We start from the raw sequence: 20,000 nt of genomic DNA on the forward strand, positions 1-20,000 counted from the left end.
GTGTGTGTGTGTGTGTGTGTGTGTGTGTGTGTGTGTGTGTGTGTGTGTGTGTGTGTGTGTGTGTGTGTGTGTGTGTGTGTGTGTGTGTGTGTGTGTGTGTGTGTGTGTGTGTGTGTGTGTGTGTGCGTCTATGTGTATGTGTGTGTGCATGCATGTGTGTGTGTGTGTATGTGTATGTGTACGTGTATGTATGTGTGTATGTTATGTATATGTATGTGTGTATGTGTGTGGGGGGGTCTCTCTTGCCCGTTTCATTATATAGCGACTTCGGCCTCTCGTCCACTCCAAAAAGCTACAGAACAGACAAGACCGATTTGGGTCACTTCTGCGTTCATTTATAAATTTTTGTTCACTCTTATATTTTGCACATTCCCTTCCTTACTCGACAGACAATCCTCTTACAAACAATGACCTCTCGTTTCCGTTCTTTCACTGAAGGTCACTCCATACACTCCCACTTTCCACACCTAATTCTAGTCTTTCTTCCTCCTCTGCTTCTGTATTCATTGACCATCTCAATATTCTTTGATGTACCTTATCCAACATATCTCATTCCTTTCTCTGCCTTCTTTCTAACTTGGCGACTTGGTCAACTTACCAGTACCCAAATCAGACCTCGGGTCGAGATTTTTCTGTAATATTATTCAAATTTTCACATTGGTTAACATTCTTATTGACTCTAACAATGTGTATGATATAATTATTTTGCTTTTCCCTCTTCCATTAAACCTCGTTCAGATCAGTGTGCCATTTTTAGGCATAGTTACATGCTTTGTCTAAATCTGATTACACGTTTTGCTTAATTCACGAATCGTCCATGTGCACGACCAATGGAGGTAGATGATGGTGAGGAACCTATAACAGGAAGCGTGTAGCTGCAGCCATAGCCGTCGCCTTTGCAATGTGCGCTTGCATTGTTGGGGCCAAGTAACAGTAACTGATGGGAATCGGAGAGAAGTGCGGGATTCGAAACCACAATTAGCGAATGCGAGACCAGCACGCTTCTTAGTACGCCACCAGTGTAAATAGAAAAGCTAACAAGTAGAAACACAAATACAAGGCCCAAAAAATAGAGGCAAACACCACTCTGAAAAGAAAGAAATGAAAACAAAGAAAGGAAGAAAGAAAGAAAGAAAGAAAGAAAGAAAGAAAGAAAGAAAGAAAAAAAGAAAGAAAGAAAGAAAGACAGAAAGAAAAAAAAAAAAAGGAAGGAAAAGGGAGCCTCCAAACATTTTTTTTTTTTTTTTTTTAACTCCCTTTCTCAGACTTGTAGGAACTATTTGGAGAGAAAAAATATTACGCATTTCGAAGAAACTCGTGTTGCTTATCCCATGGGTGAAATTTACTCATAGGGGTGTGACAGTGAAGATGGTGTTAGGATCAATTAAATATTCGTTGATGAGCTGCGTGGTCTCGGACAGTGAGACGAGATATAAGACATGAAGAAACGTGACGGTGAAAATGGTGATTGAAAAAAGCAAGAACCACATTATTGTGTTGATAAGGTGATTGGCCTGGGATTATCCTACACCAAAGTAGCGAGATGAATTACTATACAAGTGATTCATTTATAAATTAGGGGACTAATGAAACCTTGTATTGAAACAATAACTGAGCTTTAGTCCAAACATTCGCTTACTCATCTTTATGATTTTGTAGTTACCGCAGACATAATCAAGTAATTGTCCTTTCCTTTTAAATACACAAGAGGTCAAAATGTACGAGACACATGGTCCTGTCCAATATTTCTATGATCTATTCATTTCCCTCCAATAATTCTCAATCATGCAAATATGCTAGATAGACAATTTTTAATCCTTATTTTTCTTGTAGTCAGCTCATATCTATATCTATATGTATATGTATGTATGTATATATATATATATATATATATATATATATATATATATATCTTTTATTCAACCACAAATCACTTTTAATTCCATGCCATCGCAATCGAGACTGAGAGTCGCTCGTTGGAGGTATCCGTTGGAAATTGAAAAGTGGATGAGCCGAGGATTCGAACCCAGCTAACCCGTAACAAAGTTACAGTGACGTAAACCAATACGCTATCAAGAGATATTTGGGGATAGCGTATTGGTTTACGTCACTGTAACTTTATTACGAGTTAGCTGGGTTCTAATCCTCGGCTGGTCCACGTTTCAATTTCCAACGGATGCCTCCAACGAGCGACTCTCAGTCTCGATTGCGATGGCATGGAAAAAAAGTTATTTGTGGTTGAATAAAATATATTAATTGATCACCGGGAACCATTCAGTGTGTATGTGTATATGTATATATATATATATATATATATATATATATATATATATATATATATTTATGTATACATATATATATATAAATGTATATACATTTATGTATATATATATACATATATATATATATATATACATATATATATATATATATATATATATATATATATATATATACATATATATATCTTTAGTCACAAAAAAAATACCCGATTTGGGTATTGACCTTGTAAGTTTTATGTAGTCAATAGTTTTATGCAGACTCACGCAGCATTCTTTTATGATAGTAGATTAAGCTTTGACTCGAAAAATATTGTTAGATATATTTCAACATTTATCATCCCTCCATTTTGTTATCTTACATTTCTCATCTGCCGCCTGCATGACTTCACTTCTTCGGTGCGATATTGTCCCCAAAGAGCAGAAGACCGAGTTATTGCAGACCAAATACTGATTCTCCAGATCTAATCGTAGCTCCAGATCTAATCGTAGCTCCAGATCTAATCGTAGCTCCAGACCATCATTCTAGTCATTTTCTTATATGACTTGGAAACTATCACATTTCCATATATATTTGGGGATAGATATTGTCAAAGAGAAATGTGTATTCTATTTAATCTTATAAATTAGAGACGTTCAGAGGAAATTAGTCCTGTTTTATCAATGAGGACGACGTTATTCAAAGAAGATTCCTGCAGCCCGCTGCTCTTCGGCAATTTGCAGAAGACGGGCCACATGAGCAGGAGCTTGGGGTGCCACGGGCAAGTGAGTGCCTTCGACTTGGAAACCATTCTCGTTGGCGATGTACCGGACCTCTACCAAGTTTCCGAATTCATCAGGGTAACTGTAGGAGAGACGGAGAGGATTGGTCATAGTATCGGTCATTTTTAACCTATAGAAATTAAGTGATAAATTAATTAAGTGATGAAATAAAGAATAAAATTGGTAACAGAAATTCTTCAACGACACACCTATAGGAGCCTTCAGCGTTGCTCTGTCCTACGTCTCCCGCAAGTATTTGTTGCTGGAATTTGATTCCATTGGCTGATTCAAAACTGCTGCCGGAGACGCCGTTGGCGAACTCTTGACGACTCTCGCTCACAATGGGAACATGTTCGCGAAGCTGGTCAGCCACAGCAACGGCCACGAAGGCAGAGAGGAGCATCTGTTTTCAGGAGAAGTCAAGAATTTTTTATAATGAGGACCTTCGAATGTCAGTATAAGAGTATGAACACATAAGTGTGTGTGTGTGTGTGTGTGTGTGTGTGTGTGTGTGTGTGTGTGTGTGTGTGTGTGTGTGTGTGTGTGTGTGTGTGTGTGTGTGTGTGTGTGTGTGTGTGTGTGTGTGTGTGTGTGTGTGTGTGTGTGTGTGTGTGTGTGTGTGTGTGTGTGTGTGTGTGTGTGTGTGTGTGTGTGTGTGTGTGTATGTGTGTGTGTTTTGTGTGTGTGTTTGTGTGTGTGTGTGTGCGTGCGTGTGTGTGTGTGTATGTGTGTGTTTGTTTGATTGTGTGCGTGTGTATGTGTGTGTGTTTTGTGTGTGTGCGTGTGTGTGTGTGTGTGTGTGTGTGTGTGTATGTGTGTGGTGTGTGTGTGTGTGTGTGTGCGTGTGTGTGTGTGTGTGTGTGTGTATGTGTGTGTGTGTGTGTGTGTGTGTGGTGTGTGTGTGTGTGTGTGTGTGTGTGTGTGTGTGTGTGTGTGTGTGTGTGTGTGTGTGTGTGTGTGTGTGTGTGTGTGTGTGTGTGTGTGTGTGTGTGTGTGTGTGTGTGTGTGTGTGTGTGTGTGTGTTGTCTGTGTGTGTGTGTGTGTGTGTGTGTGTGTGTGTGTGTGTGTGTGTGTGTGTGTGTGTGTGTGCGTGTGTGTGTGTGTGTGTGGTGTGTGTGTGTGTGTGTGTGTGTGTGTGTGTGTGTGTGTGTGTGTGTGTGTGTGTGTGTGTGTGTGTGTGTGTGTGTGTGTGTGTGTGTGTGTGTGTGTGTGTGTGTGTGTGTGTGTGTGTGTGTGTGTGTGTGTGATTGCGTGTGAAATCACATGTTTGGACATAGATATTAGAGAACATGTGCATATATATTTTTGATTTCACTGTTCTGTGATTACGTTTACACAGATGAAGAAAGTGTATATTGATATTCTCCAGTAAACGTGCATAATTAATAAAGAAGCAACAATTCCCGTATTCATTAGGATTGCGCTGGACACTCACGAATTTCATGATTGCGAAGAGGTGGACGATGCAGGAATTGATGGAAGTGATGAAAGTCTCAGGCTTTTAAAGGGAGCGAAATGGAAAGAGAAAGTGAACAGAGGAGATCAGGGTAAAAATAAACAACAACGAGGAGTAAGACGAAACCCAACATTTGCAATCTTCATGAAAGAAACACGTTTATCCCACATGACTTTTTTTCAGAGAAATTTCTGTCACTCAATACTTTGGCATGAATATTCAACCAGGCAGAATTGTGCTTCACTCATGTAACACAGGTTTTGTTGTGACCTATTCAAGACCTATTCTACCCTTCTTCCCTCGCCTTTTTCCTTTAAGTATAATTTTATATGTAAATTCTTCCATATCTCATTATGACATCATCATTATCCATATTTTTACATATATTACCATATCTTGTTTCTGTCCTTACTATATCTTCTTTATCGAGCCACCTTAGGTTCTCCTTGTTGTATCTAAAAATATTTCAAATATAAACTAACATTTTCTCCTCATACTCTACAAACACATTTCCTCATCTTTTCATTCGAGTTTCCTTCTCTTTTTACCTAAATATATCCATATTCCAAGAGCCTTTTCCCCCTTGTAAGTGAGGCAGCCAAAGTCAAAGGTATAAATCCACTCCCACCCATTTCATCCTCACATACTCCACTCCCATTCACCACCCTTCATCTCTCTTTTCTTGGCTTCTCCTGGATGATGGGCCATCCCTGCATCTCGCCCACTTCCCTGGGTCATATTTTCACGCGGCTCCTCTCAAACGCATTTAAACCCTTCATCTCTCCCTCTCTTATGTTCCATGTTTCTGTCCCATGCAGTGCTGTCGGCACAATCACTCCTCCATATCCTCTTAGTATCCATTTCCAATTGTCTATTTCTCATTACACTTTTTAATCCCCAAAGGCATTTACTTATTTCTCTCAATCTACATTCTACCTCCACCTTTACTTCTCCATTTCCCGCCACATTTGCCCCCAAGTATCTAAAGCTAACCATTTCCTCTAGTGTCTCTCCCTTAATACTCACCTACAATTTGCTGCCATATTCTCACCTTGTATATCTTACTTTTACCCACATTTATCTTCAAATTCCTTCTTTCACACACCTTCCTAAACTCCATCACTAACTTCTTTAATCCCCTCTCTGATCCTGCTACAAGCACAGTATCGTCAGCAAACAACAACTGGCTTATCTCCCATTTTTATCCATTCTCTTCAACTATCCCCATTCCTCGACCCATTACCCTTGCATTTACCTCTCGCACCACTTCATTCATGCATAAATTGAACAGCCATGGCTACATGACACATTTCCGGCAAGGTCCCACATTTACGTCAAACCATTCACTCTCTCCATTTCTAATTCTAACAAAAGCTCTACTATTCTCGTAAAAACTCCCGAACGTTCTTAACAGCCTTCCTCTTATTCCTTATATCTGCAATACCTCCCACAGTTTCTTCCTGTCTACCCTGTCATAGGCCTTTTCCAAATCCATTAAGACCCAGAAAACATCCTTACATTTTCCTAAGGCTTTCTTATATATCAGCCTTATAAAAATATGATCCACACAACCCCTACCTGTCCTAAACCCACACTGTTTTTCAGCAATTACTCCCTCTATTCCTCTCCTATTCCTCTCAATCAAAAACCTCCCATAACCCTTCTCAATTACACTCAATACACTAACCTCTCTAAAACTACTACACCCATAATTGTCCCCTTTTCCTTTGTAAGGCGGAACTGTATACCCCCCCCCCCCGTCTTCCGGCACTCTACCCTCTTTTAGACAAACGTTAAAGAACCTTACCAGCCAGTCCACCTTCATTGTACCTCCCTTTTTTTAGACACTCCGCATGACACCCATCTAACTCGGGTGCCTTAGCTGCTGTCATCATCTTTATAACTGCTTTCACCTCATCATTTCTTAAATATCCTCCATTTTCCTTATTCATCACTGTCGTTTTCTTAGCGCTTCCCACTTCAACTAATTTTCCCTCCTTTCCCTCCTTCACATTTAGCAACTTCCTAAATACTTTGCCCATGTTCCTTTCAATGCCGTCTCTTCCACTATCATCTCTCCATATGCACCTTTTACTTTTTCTTCTCTAATTGATTCGCTTCCCCTTCCTCTCTATTTCCTTCTAAAACATCCTTTCATTACTTAAAAAAAAAATCCTACTCCTACACCATTTCACATATGCTATTCTCTTTGCCTCCTTTATCTTAGTCTTTACTTCTCTCCTTTTTTCTTCGTACCTCTCATATGATTCTCTCATCTTATTTTGCAACCAATATTATCTAAGTACTAATAAAAAAAAAGATCCTTACTATTTTTAATGACGTCATCACCCCGCTAAAGAGCCCGGCAAAAATGTGACATACTATGTAAGAGTGTTTATAGGTGGAGTCCTGTGGCTCGTCTTACAAGAAAATTACTTTCTTTCTATTTCCATAATTGCTGAAACCTTCCCACGATTTGTCGTTTTCTTTCCTCACCTTTGTTCACCTTCCCAGCAATTTCTCAGCTTGATAGATCAGAATTACTTTAAAAATCCTTCTGGTCGATGTTTTTGGTTAATTTTTTCTTTATTTACTTCTTGCTTAAGGCTGCGGCACACTAGTCTAGCATGTTACTTGCTTTTGCTCCTTCGTTTGAGTAGACATGATTTTGGTTACAATATTCTAGACTTCCGTAAGAACACCTCAGAAATGTGTCTAAGATTCCTAGAGTTTTAAATTCTTTTAGTTCGATTTTCAGTTTCTCACTATTATGACGCACGAGTAATTTGACATTTCGAAATTGAAAAAACAAAAGAATGTAATCGAAATCGTTCTACTCAAACGAAGTAGGTAAAACAAGTAACATGCTTGCAAAAAATACCTAGTGCGCCGCCACCTTTATTCTCGTTATTTCATCTTCAGTCCGCATATTGCCATTGTCTTTTTTCCTTAATATATATCACCCTTCATTAAAATCAGTTATTGTTTTTTAGCCCCAGTTATAAATTTTGTCTATCTGAGTGCAAGTTTTGATTGATTCGCCATATGTAGCCTATATACAAAAATTTAAACATAACAGAAAATAAGAGGATTAACACAAATGTAGGAAATGCATACATAAATCAATATAATGAGCACTTCTGTGTTTATTGTTTTACTGATACTCTTCTTTACTAGCGCATTTTAGCACTGAAATACCTCAGCCAAAGGACAAGCGAAATACAGTGAAACATTTTCTTTGCATTTACGATATCTCGTACACTATATACATTTTCAAGTAATATGAATCCGACAAGAAACAACAAAAACATATTGAGCGACCAAAGTATCAAGATGACGGGGGAAAATTTTGCTCCGTGCGGTGGTGGAACTTGCTGATAAGATTATATCAATGTTTCTTGATTGAGGATTTATGCTGGGATTATATATATATATATATATATATATATAATATATATATATATATATATATATATATATATATATATGTATATATATATATATGTATATGTATATGTATATATATTTACATATATATGAATATATATATGTATATGTATATACATATATACATATATATACATATATATATATATATATATATATATATATACATATATGTATATATCTATGTACAACACTGAATGAGTTCCGGTGATTAGAGATACATTTTTATCAACCACAATGCACTTTAGTTCTAAGGCATCAACATCGGAAGAACCGTGGAGGCAACATGCAGAAATTGAAATGTGGTACACCCGAGGACTCAAACCTACGGCCAGCACGTGACCAGTGTCGTAGTGACTTAGACCATGGTGCAATGATCTAAGTCACTACAGGACTGGTCACGTGCTGGCCGTAGGTTTGAGTCCTCGGGCGTACCACGTTTCAATTTCTGCATGTTGCCTCCATGGTTCTTCCGATGTTGATGCCTTAGAATAAAAGTGCATTGTGGTTGATAAATATGTATATATATATATATATATATATATATATATATATATATGTATATTTTATATATAAATATATATATATGTATATTTTATATATAAATATATATATATATATAAATATATATGCAATAAAAACACTAGGAGCGTGTGTTCACAAATGCGTAAGTAACCACTAGGAAAAGTAAACTAACGAAGCAGAGCGCTTTCGTATAATTACATCTTCAGTGCAGATACAAAGAAGGAATTATAAGATGAAGAAACAAGGTACAGAATATATGACATAGTGAAGAGGGCATTCGGAGAGGTAGTGGAAGAAGTACACGTGTCGGACGTTTGGGCCGTCCTGGTAGCCAACAAGTATGGGACGTTTGGGCCGTCCTGATAACCAACAAGTATGGGACAACTGCTCATAATTCATATTACAATTCAAACAATTTTGAAATTTCATGAGAAATAAAACTATCTAATTTGTACAAACCTTGATGAAGATTAACATTTATCCCCTTACTAGATTTGATCAAACTGCATTCAATTAAATTTCTTTCTGTTATGTTGTTGTTGTATGTGATGACTTTAGCGTTATCCCAGTCAACTGGGTGGTTAAAATGGCTCATGTGGTTGAATATACCGCTAGATTGGTTTCCCTCTCTAACGTATTTCTTGTGTTGATTGATTCGTGTTGTGAGTGTTTTAGCAGTCTGACCAACATAAAACTGATTACATGATTTGCAAGGTATTTTGTACACACACCCTTTATTACTATTGACAGAATTATTTATGAGCAGTTGTCTTACAGTGTTCTTATTATTGAAAACTACATTAATGTTAAATTTACGTAATATATTTGGAATATTTTGCAGGTTTTCTTGGTACGGTAAAATTAGCAAGTTATTCATATTGAAAGTTTGAGTTGACCTAAGGTTATAAAATGTCCTTTTAGCACGATTGTAAGCTTTGTCAAGAACATGTGTGGGGTATTGTAGCTTAGTACCAATGTCGTAAATACATCTTATTTCATCATCGATGTACTCTGGGCTGCAAATGCGTAGGGCCCTGAGGTACATCGACGAAAAAACAGATATCTTTACGCCATCAGGGTGTGAGGAATAATAGTGTATATATGAACAAACATTGGTTGGTTTGCGATATACACTAAACTTCAACTCACTTTCACGGCGGTAGATATTACAATCAAGGAAAGGCAAAACACCTTCTTTCTCTATCTCCACCGTGAACTTAATGGAACTGACCAAATTATTAAGCTTACATAAAAAATCATTTACATTATCTTGAATGGGCCACAGACATAGGATGTCATCAATGTACCGCATCCATGTAATGTTGGGGGGAATGATCTTACTTAAAATTTTGGTTTAAAAAAACTCCATATATAAATTACTCAATACGGGGAGAGGATTACCCATGCTCATTCCAAATTTCTGAGAATAGAATTTATCATTAAATTGGAATTTGCAATCTTTAACACACAATTTGATCAGTTCAATTAAGGTGCCTGAAGGTAATGGTAAATCGTGCTTATTTAACTCTTCTTTAAGATAGATTAAAAGGTCATCCAAAGGAACTTTCGTAAACAAACTAACAATATCATAACTTACCAATTTAAATTCATAATCTGGTTTTACCTCACTTAGTTTGTTAATGAGGTCCAAACTGTTCTTAACATGTGAAGTGGAAATAGTTCCAACTAGTGGACTAAGAATTGTTACCAACCATTTCGAAAGTTTGTATGAAGCTGAACCTATTGAAGAAACGATTGGTCTTACCGGGTTATTTGGTTTATGTGTCTTAATTAGACCATACATGTAAGGCAAAGGAGGGCTGATAGAAATAAACTTTTTGATTAGTTCACTATTTCCACTTAACAATTCTTTTATCTTCTTATTGAAATGGCTATTCACTGATTCAGTAGGAATCTTTAAAAGTTGGACGTAAGTATCTTGATCTTTAAGTAGTACATCCATTTTGTTTAAATAATCATTTTTGTTCATAATTACTACAGCGTTTGATTTATCAGCTTTTGTGATATGTAAATCACTATCCTTTTTGAGAGAATTAATAGCAGTGATAAAACGTTCTGGACAGCTGGGAGGTACCTGATTAGCTAAAGCACCATAAACAATACCTTTAGAGAGGGAAACCAATCTAGCGGTATATTCAACCACATGAACCATTTTAACCACCCAGTTGACTGGGATAACGCTAAAGTCATCACATACAACAACAACATAACAGAAAGAAATTTAATTGAATGCAGTTTGATCAAATCTAGTAAGGGGATAAATGTTAATCTTCATCAAGGTTTGTACAAATTAGATAGTTTTATTTCTCATGAAATTTCAAAATTGTTTGAATTGTAATATAAATTATGAGCAGTTGTCCCATACTTGTTGGTTACCAGGACGGCCCAAACGTCCCATACTTGTTGGCTACCAGGACGGCCCAAACGTCCGTCACGTGTACTTCTTCCACTACCTCTCCGAATGCCCTCTTCACTATGTCATATATTCTGTACCTTGTTTCTTCATCTTATAATTCCTTCTTTGTATCTGCACTGAAGATGTAATTATACGAAAGCGCTCTGCTTCGTTAGTTTACTTTTCCTAGTGGTTACTTACGCATATATATATATATATATATATATATATATATATATGTATATATATGTATATATATATATATATATATATATATATATATATATATCAAGGACTACTATTACACAGGACGTGCGCACCCAGATCCCTGGGTCCTCTAGCGAAGGCCATTGCTTTCTTTGTAACCTAACATTTTATATTGGACAAATATATCAAAACTAGAAACCTAACATTGTATATAGGACAAATATATCAACTATTGACTTATTCAATGCAGTATAAGTTAATATAAACTTTTATAGTGAAATAAGAGACTATTTTTAAGACACTGTTATGCTTTGAAATGCCAATATTAGCCAGACTTAACAGGTATTATTGTACGAGGTCAGTGGCCACCAGGGTTGGCGATTTTTTTTTTTTTTTTTTTTTATCTTCTTAAAGAATATAAAAAACAGATTTTTTTATTTAAATCAGATTTATTTGATTTAAATAGATTTTTTTTTTTTTTAATATTGTGGGATTGCTATCTGATATGCGATCTGATGGCTAAAGGACATTTTTAGCATATCAATATAAGGAGCAGTGTTATATAGACTTGCCACAAGTATACAAGGAACGGTATAAGCCATATGTGAGGACGGTATGCTCAGGTTCACTCGATTCCTCCAAGACTTTTCTCATCTTGGTGACATTTGGTGCATTGTTTGTCACAACACTTCCAATGTGACAACCAAAATCTTGTTCAGCCTTCTTGATCGAATTTTGTACAAGTTGTAGAAGATATTCAGCAGTGTGAGGTTTCCTTGATGTGTCTATTGTGTCAACTAAATAAATCTGACCAGTATATGTTGTTAGAGTGACACATATTATGGGCTCATTATGGATGTTAGACCACCTATCAATTGAAAGACATACAGTTTCATTATTCAGGCCATCTGCACACTTCTTATATTCCTTTTCATACACAAGATCCAAGTACTTATCAGCAATATCTTTTCTGGATGGAGGAATATAACCTGGCCTCAGGTTCTGAACCATCTTGAGAAACTGAGGATGCTGAACAAGATGAAATGGTGAATTTGTAGCAAATATAATTCTTGCAACTTTTTTGTCTAGATTTCCCTTTTGAGAGGCTGAAGTTATGTTGATAAATCTGTCCAGAGATGTTAATGACTTTCTTTTAGATGAAAATGATGTAGCAGAAGTGGCGTCTGTAGAGGAGTCTGATAGTGACCTTTTTAATGGTGGAGTCAGGTTTGCAGATAATTCAAGTGGAGCCGATAATGAAGGGATTGAAGCTGTTGATACAGATCCTGAAATGGAAACAGAAAATTTTAGCATATTGCATAATTTATAAATGAATAAATAAATGAATGAATACAGTGTGATTTAGGCTACTTTTGAGTACAGTAGTTATTTTTTTAGATAATGATCATATTCACACAAGCCACTAAATTATTTGGAAATAATTAACAGGATATGAAATAGGTGGGCTTGGAATTCAGCCCACACAGGATTCAGTCCACTTTTAAATTCACTATAAATAATGGGTTAGCTAGGTTAGGTTAGGCTAAATCCCTTTGGGCTGAATCCCATGTGAGCTGAATTCCAATGGAACCTATGAAATGTATAACACAATATTGAATGAAATGAATAACAATCATCTAGGCCCCAAAGTTCAGTGGATACAGTACATTATAGTGATATAGTTATTACCCAAATTTAAAAGTAATGAAGTTGAAGTATCATCTCTTTAGGCCTTCACATTTTTATTGCACATGCTCTCCATTGTTCACCAAATGTATATAGTTGCGTATGAAAAGGGAGAAATGCACACAATATAAGTAAAATTATTTACCTGGGTCATCAATTTCTTCTTCTGTATGCTGTGGCTGACCTTGGCATTTATCTCTGTGAGATTTCAATCTTGACATAATGCCTGGCTGCAGTCTTTGCATCTCGCTCAGTACCCTTTGCCAGAAGTTGTTGGTAGTTTTTCAAAAGAATTCTAGACAGGATCATTTTTTCTGCCTGAAGGAACCACTCTGCCAGGTCCAGAAGATATCCTGGTTGATTCCAAAGCAGCAAATGACTCAGTGAGAAGCTGCTTACCTAGGACGAGTTTCAACAAGAATCTTGTTGAAACTTGTTGCGGGCTCCACAGTGATATATGCTAAATGTAGGCTTATACCGTTCCTTGTATACTTGTGGCAAGTCTATATAACACTGCTCCTTATATTGATATGCTAAAAATGTCCTTTAGCAATCAGATCGCATATCAGATAGCAATCCCACGATAGCAATCCCACGATGGTTACAGCAGGGTTGGGATGCTATAAAAGCTGCTTCTACTATTTTTCTTTTTTTCTTGTCTAATCCTTGTTTTAATATTTCCACTCCGTCCCAGTTAGGTAAATGCCCGTACTCCTCTGCATGAATCACCAGGGCGTTTGATGTTCGGTGGGCCCTCAGGTCGCTCTTGTGCTCATATGTCCGCTTGTGTATGCCTCTTCCTGTCTCCCCAAAGTAGTTTAGGTCACAGCCACCACATGGGATTCTGTAAACCATACTGTTGTTATTATGTTCATTTCTACTCTTACCTCTCACTACTTCACCTATCTTCGTACTGGATGTACTGGCGATCTTCAGCCCTGCTCTACTTTGGGGAGACAGGAAGAGGCATACACAAGCGGACATATGAGCACAAGAGCGACCTGAGGGCCCACCGAACATCAAACGCCCTGGTGATTCATGCGGAGGAGTACGGGCATTTACCTAACTGGGACGGAGTGGAAATATTAAAACAAGGATTAGACAAGAAAAAAAGAAAAATAGTAGAAGCAGCTTTTATAGCATCCCAGCCCTGCTGTAACCATCGTGATGGTTTTATTAAGCTGTCCAAAATGTCCGGCTGGATGATCTTACAGGAGCTGAAGGGTACGAGAGGGAGGGAGGGGGTGGGTTAAGGAAGGAACGCGGAATGATGTAAGATATATAATTGTTGATTTCCCGAATATATTTGTACACTCTGAAGAAGCTCTGTTAAGAGCGAAACGTCAGTTAATAAAACTTCAACGGTTCTCGGTGTTTATCTCACCACCCTGCCACTCATTTTGTCGTCCATTCCTCAACATATATATATATATATATATATATATATATATATGTACATATACATATATATATATATATATATATATATATATATACATATATATACCACATATATCTTTTGTCACAAAAAAGAATTACCCGTATTGGGTATTGACCTTGTAAGTTGTATGCAGTCAATAGTTTTATGCAGACTCACGCAGCATTCATTTATGACAGTAGATTAAGCTTTGACTCGAAAAATATTGTAGATATATTTCAACATTCATCATCCCTCAATGCTGCTACCTTACTTAAATTTCTCATCTGCCGCCTCCATGACTTCACTTCTTCGGTGCGATATTGTCCCCAAAGAGCAGAAGACCGAGTTATTGAACACCAAATACTGATTCTCCAGATCGAATCGTAGCTCCAGACCATCATTCTAGTCATTTTCTTATATGACAATCACATTTCCATATATATTTGGGGATAGATATTGTCAAAGAGAAATGTGTATTCTATTTAATCTTATAAATTAGAGACGTTCAGAGGAAATTAGTCCTGTTTCATCGATGAGGAAGACGTTATTCAAAGAAGATTCCTGCAGCCCGCTGATCTTCGGCTATTTGCAGAAGACGGGCCACATGAGCAGGAGCTTGGGGTGCCACGGGCAAGTGAGTGCCTTCGACTTGGAAACCATTCTCGTTGGCGATGTACCGGACCTCTACCAAGTTTCCGAATTCATCAGGGTAACTGTAGGAGAGACGGAGAGGATTGGTCATAGTATCGGTCATTTTTAACCTATAGAAAGTAAGTGATAAATTAAGTGATGAAATAAAGAATAAAATTGGCAACAGAAATTCTTCAACGACACACCTATAGGAGCCTTCAGCGTTGCTCTGCCCTACGTCTCCCGCAAGTATTTGTTGCTGGAATTTGATTCCATTGGCTGATTCAAAACTGCTGCCGGAGACGCCGTTGGCGAACTCTTGACGACTCTCGCTCACAATGGGAACATGTTCGCGAAGCTGGTCAGCCACAGCAACGGCCACGAAGGCAGAGAGGAGCATCTGTTTTCAGGAGAAGTCAAGAAATATTGATAATGAAGACCTTCGAATGTCAGTATAAGAATATGAACACATAAGTGTGTGTGTGTGTGTGTGTGTGTGTGTGTGTGTGTGTGTGTGTGTGTGTGTGTGTGTGTGTGTGTGTGTGTGTGTGTGTGTGTGTGTGTGTGTGTGTGTGTGTGTGTGTGTGTGTGTGTGTGTGGTGTGTGTGTGTGTGTGTGTGTGTGTGTGAGATTCACTTGGTCTTTGGATCACGTGTTGGACTCGTGATCGACAGCTAATTTCCCTCCTGGAAGAGAGCTCAGAGCTCGTAGGTCCGATCTATGGGTAATGCTATGACCTTGCACCACACACACACCCCCAATCCCCCGCCCCACGAGAGTTGGAGTAACACCCCTCAGCGCTGCGATACTGATATTATTTCAGCCCGGGCGAGGATCGAACCCGGACCTCGTAGTGGCAGGCCAGAGTTCTAACCACAGCGCCATGAGAGGTGTGTGTGTGTTGTGTGTGTGTGTGTGTGTGGTGTGTGGGTGAGTGAGTGCGCGTGTGTGTGTGTGTGTGTGTGTGTGTGTGTGTGTGTGTGTGTGTGTGTGTGTGTGTGTGTGTGTGTGTATGTGTGTGTGTGTGATTGCGTGTGAAATCAAATGTTTGGACATAGATATTAGAGAACATGTGCATATATTTTTTATTTCACTGTTCTGTGATTATGTTTACACAGATGAAGAAAGTGTATATTGATATTCTTCAGTAAACGTGCATAATTAATAAAGAAGCAACAATTCTCGTATTCATTAGGATTGCGCTGGACACTCACGAATTTCATGATTGCGAAGAGGTGGACGATGCAGGAATTGATGGAAGTGATGAAAGTCTCACGCTTTTAAAGGGAGCGAAATGGAAAGAGAAAGTGAACAGAGGAGATCAGGGTAAAAATAAACAACAACGAGGAGTAAGACGAAACCCAACATTTGCAATCTTCATGAAAGAAACACGTTTATCCCACATGACTTTTTTTCAGAGAAATTTCTGTCACTCAATATTTTGGCATGAATATTCAACCAGGCAGAATTGTGCTTCACTCATGTAACGCAGGTTTTGTTGTGACCTATTCAAGACCTATTCTACCTTTCTTCCCTCGCCTTTTTCCTTTAAGTATAATTTTTATATATAAATTCTTCCATACCTCATTATGACATCATCATCATCCATATTTTTACATATATTACTATATCTTGTTTATGTCCTCACTACATCTTCTTTATCGAGCCACCTTAGGTTCTCCTTGGTGTATCTAAAAATATTTCAAATATAAACTAACATTTTCTCCTCATACTCTACAAACACATTTCCTCATCTTTTCATTCGAGTTTCCTTCTCTTTTTACCTAAATACATCCATATTCCAAGAGCCTTTTCCCCCTTGTAAGTGAGGTAGCCAAAGTCAAAGGTATAAATCCACTCCCACCCATTTCATCCTCACATACTCCACTCCCATTCACCACCTTTCATCTCTCTTTTCTTGGCTTCTCCTGGATGATGGGTCATCCCTGTATCTCACCCACTTCCCTGGATCATACATTCACGCGCCTCATCTCAAACGCATTTAAACCCTTCATCTCTCCCTCTCTTATGTTCCATGTTTCTGTCCCATGCAGTGCTGTCGGCACAATCACTCCTCTATATCTTCTTAGTATCCATTTCCAATTGTCTATTTCTCATTACACTTTTTAATCCCCAAAGGCATTTACTTATTTCTCTCAATCTACATTCTACCTCCACCTTTACTTCTCCATTTCCCGCCACATTTGCCCCCAAGTATCTAAAGCTAACCATTTCCTCTAGTGTCTCTCCCTTAATACTCACCTACAATTTGCTGCCTTATTCTCACCTTGTATATCTTACTTTTACCTACATTTGTCTTCAAATTCCTTCTTTCACACATCTTCCTGAACTCCATCACTAACTTATTTAATCCCCCTCTCTGATCCTGCTACAAGCACAGTATCGTCAGCAAACAACAACTGGCTTATCTCCCATTTTTATCCATTCTCTTCAACTAACCCCATTCCTCGACCCATTACCCTTGCATTTACCTCTCGCACCACTTCATACATGTATAGATTGAACAGCCATGGCGACATGACACATTTCCGGCGAGGTCCCACCTTTACGTCAAACCATTCACTCTCTCCATTTCTAATTCTAACACAAGCTCTACTATTCTCGTAAAAAATCCTGACCGTTCTTAACAGCCTTCCTCTTATTCCTTATATCTGCAATACCTCCCACAGTGTCTTCCTGTCTACCCTGTCATAGGCCTTTTCCAAATCCACAAAACATCCTTACATTTTCCTAAGGCTTTCTTATATATCATCCTTATAAAAATATGATCCACACAACCCCTACCTGTCCTAAACCCACACTGTTTTTCAGCAATTACTCCCTCTATTCCTCTCAATCAAAAACCTCCCATAAGCCTTCTCAATTACACTTAATACACCAACCTCTCTAAAACTACTACACTCATAATTGTCCCCTTTTTCTTTGTAAGGCGGAACTGTATACCCCCCCCCCCCCGGTTTCCGGCACTCTACCCTCTTTTAGACAAACGTTAAAGAACCTCACCAGCCAGTCCACCATCATTGTACCTCCCTTTTTTAGACTCCCCGCATGACACCCATCTAACCCGGGTGCCTTAGCTGCTGTCATCATCTTAATAACTGCTTTCACCTCATCATTTTTTAAATATCCTCCATTTTCCTTATTCATCACTCATTTTCTTAGCGCTTCCCACTTCAACTAATTTTCCCTCCTTTCCCTCCTTCACATTTAGCAACTTTCTAAATACTTTGCCCATGTTCCTTTCACTGCCGTCTCTTCCACTATCATCTCTCCATATGCACCTTTTACTTTTTCTTCTCTAATTGATTCGCTTCCCCTTCCTCTCTATTTCCTTCTAAAACATCCTTTCATTACTTTAAAGAAAATTCTGTCCTACTCTTACACCATTTCACATATGCTATTCTCTTTGCCTCCTTTATCTTAGTCTTTACTTCTCTCCTTTTTTCTTCGTACCTCTCATATGATTCTCTCGTCTTATTTTGCAACCAATCTTATCTAAGTACTAAAAAAAAAAAAAGGTCCTTTCTATTTTTAATGACGTCATCACCCCGCTATAGAACCCGGCAATAATGAGACATACTATGTAAGAGTGTTTATAGGTGGAGTCCTGTGGCTCGTCTTACAAGAAAATTACTTTCTTTCTATTTCCATAATTGCTGAAACCTTCCCACGATTTATCGTTTTCTTTCCTCACCTTTGTTCACCTTCCCAGCAATTTCTCAGCTTGATAAATCATAATTACTTTAAAAATCCCTCTGGTCGATGTTTTTGGTTTATTTTTTCTTTATTTACTTCTTGCTTAAGGCGGCGGCCCGCTAGCCTAGCATACTACTTGCTTTTGCTCCTTCGTTTGAGTAGATACGATTTTGGTTACAATATTCTAGACTTCCGTAAGAGCACCTCAGAAATGTGTCTAACATTCGTAGAGTTTTAACTTCATTTAGTTCGATTTTCAGCTTCTCACTATGTGACGCAAGAATAATTTGACATTTCGAAATTGAAAAAACAAAAGAATGTAATCGAAATCGTTCTACTCAAACGAAGTAGGTAAAACAAGTAACATGCTAGCAAGAAATACCTAGTATGCCGCCACCTTTATTCCCGTTATTTCATCTTCAGTCCTCATATTGCCATTATCTTTTCTTTCCTTAATATATATCACCCTTCATTAAAATCAGTTATTGTTTTTTAGCCCCAGTTATAAATTTTGTCTATCTGAGTGCAAGTTTTGATTGATTCGCCATATGTAGCCTATATACAAAAATTTAAACATAACAGAAAATAAGAGGATTAACACAAATGTAGAAAATGCATACTTAAATCAATATAATGAGCACTTCTGTGTTTATGGTTTTACTGATACTCTTCTTTACTAGCACATTTTAGCACTGAAATACCTCAGCCAAAGGACAAGTGAAATACAGTGAATAATTTTCTTTACATTTAAGATATCTCGTACACTATATACATTTTCAAGTAATATAAATCCGACAAGAAACAACAAAAGCATATTGAGCGACCAAAGTATCAAGATAACGGGAAAAACTTGTGCTCCGTGCGGTGGTGGAACTCGGTGATAAGATTATATCAAGATTTCTTGATTGAAGATTTATGCTGGGATTATATATATATATATATATATATATATATATATATATATATACATATATGTATACACATATATATATGTATATATATATATATGTATACACACACACATATATATATATATATATATGTATACATATATATATATGTATATATATATGTATACACACATATATATGTATATATATATAAATATATATATATATATATATATCTAAACATATATATAGAAATATAGGTATATAGCTATGTAAAACACTGACTGAGTGCGGGTGAGTAGCGATAGATTTGTATCAACCACAATGCACATTAATTCCAAGGAATCAACATCGGAAGAACCGTGGAGGCAACATGCAGAAATTGAAACGCGATACGCCCGAGGATTCGAACCTACGGCCAGCACGTGAACAGTGTCGTAGTGACTTAGACCATGGTGCAATGATCTATGTCACTACAGCACTGGTCACGTGCTGGCCGTAGGGTCGAGTCCTCGGGCGTACCACGTTTCAATTTCTGCATGTCGCCTCCACGGTTCTTCCGATG

General features: G+C 37.6%; 3 protein-coding genes across 3 annotated transcripts in view; all 3 read right to left on the reverse strand.

The window, feature by feature from the left end:
* Positions 1-546, reverse strand: part of LOC143033647 (cuticle protein AMP1A-like) — a 1,424-nt gene extending 878 nt beyond the window's left edge. The window contains exon 1 of the mRNA XM_076199138.1: positions 451-546. Coding sequence (XP_076055253.1) covers positions 451-546 — 96 coding nt within the window. The remainder of the gene's footprint in view (positions 1-450) is intronic.
* Positions 547-2,877: 2,331 nt separating this feature from the next.
* LOC143033760 (cuticle protein AMP4-like) lies at positions 2,878-4,505 on the reverse strand. Its single transcript, XM_076199243.1, has 3 exons — positions 4,477-4,505; positions 3,251-3,444; positions 2,878-3,123 (listed from the first exon to the last, which is right to left on the reverse strand). The coding sequence occupies exons 1-3, from the start codon at positions 4,483-4,485 to the stop codon at positions 2,955-2,957; spliced, it is 372 nt and encodes a 123-aa protein (XP_076055358.1). The 5' UTR covers positions 4,486-4,505; the 3' UTR covers positions 2,878-2,954.
* Positions 4,506-14,665: 10,160 nt separating this feature from the next.
* Positions 14,666-16,119, reverse strand: LOC143033761 (cuticle protein AMP4-like). The gene is made up of 3 exons (XM_076199244.1): positions 16,043-16,119; positions 15,035-15,228; positions 14,666-14,911 (listed from the first exon to the last, which is right to left on the reverse strand). The coding sequence occupies exons 1-3, from the start codon at positions 16,049-16,051 to the stop codon at positions 14,743-14,745; spliced, it is 372 nt and encodes a 123-aa protein (XP_076055359.1). The 5' UTR covers positions 16,052-16,119; the 3' UTR covers positions 14,666-14,742.
* Between the last annotated feature and the right edge of the window lie 3,881 nt (positions 16,120-20,000).

The sequence above is a fragment of the Oratosquilla oratoria genome, chromosome 16 (assembly GCF_046742065.1).
Source record: "Oratosquilla oratoria isolate Oo_2021 chromosome 16, ASM4674206v1, whole genome shotgun sequence".
NCBI lineage: Eukaryota > Metazoa > Arthropoda > Malacostraca > Stomatopoda > Squillidae > Oratosquilla > Oratosquilla oratoria.

Bases quoted from the DNA above. Each gene is read 5' to 3' on its own strand.
- LOC143033760 (XM_076199243.1), bottom strand. The intron at 3,124-3,250 runs GTGTGTCGTTGA...TCTCTCCTACAG, and splicing joins AACGCTGAAGGCTCCTATAG to TTACCCTGATGAATTCGGAA.
- LOC143033761 (XM_076199244.1), bottom strand. The intron at 14,912-15,034 runs GTGTGTCGTTGA...TCTCTCCTACAG, and splicing joins AACGCTGAAGGCTCCTATAG to TTACCCTGATGAATTCGGAA.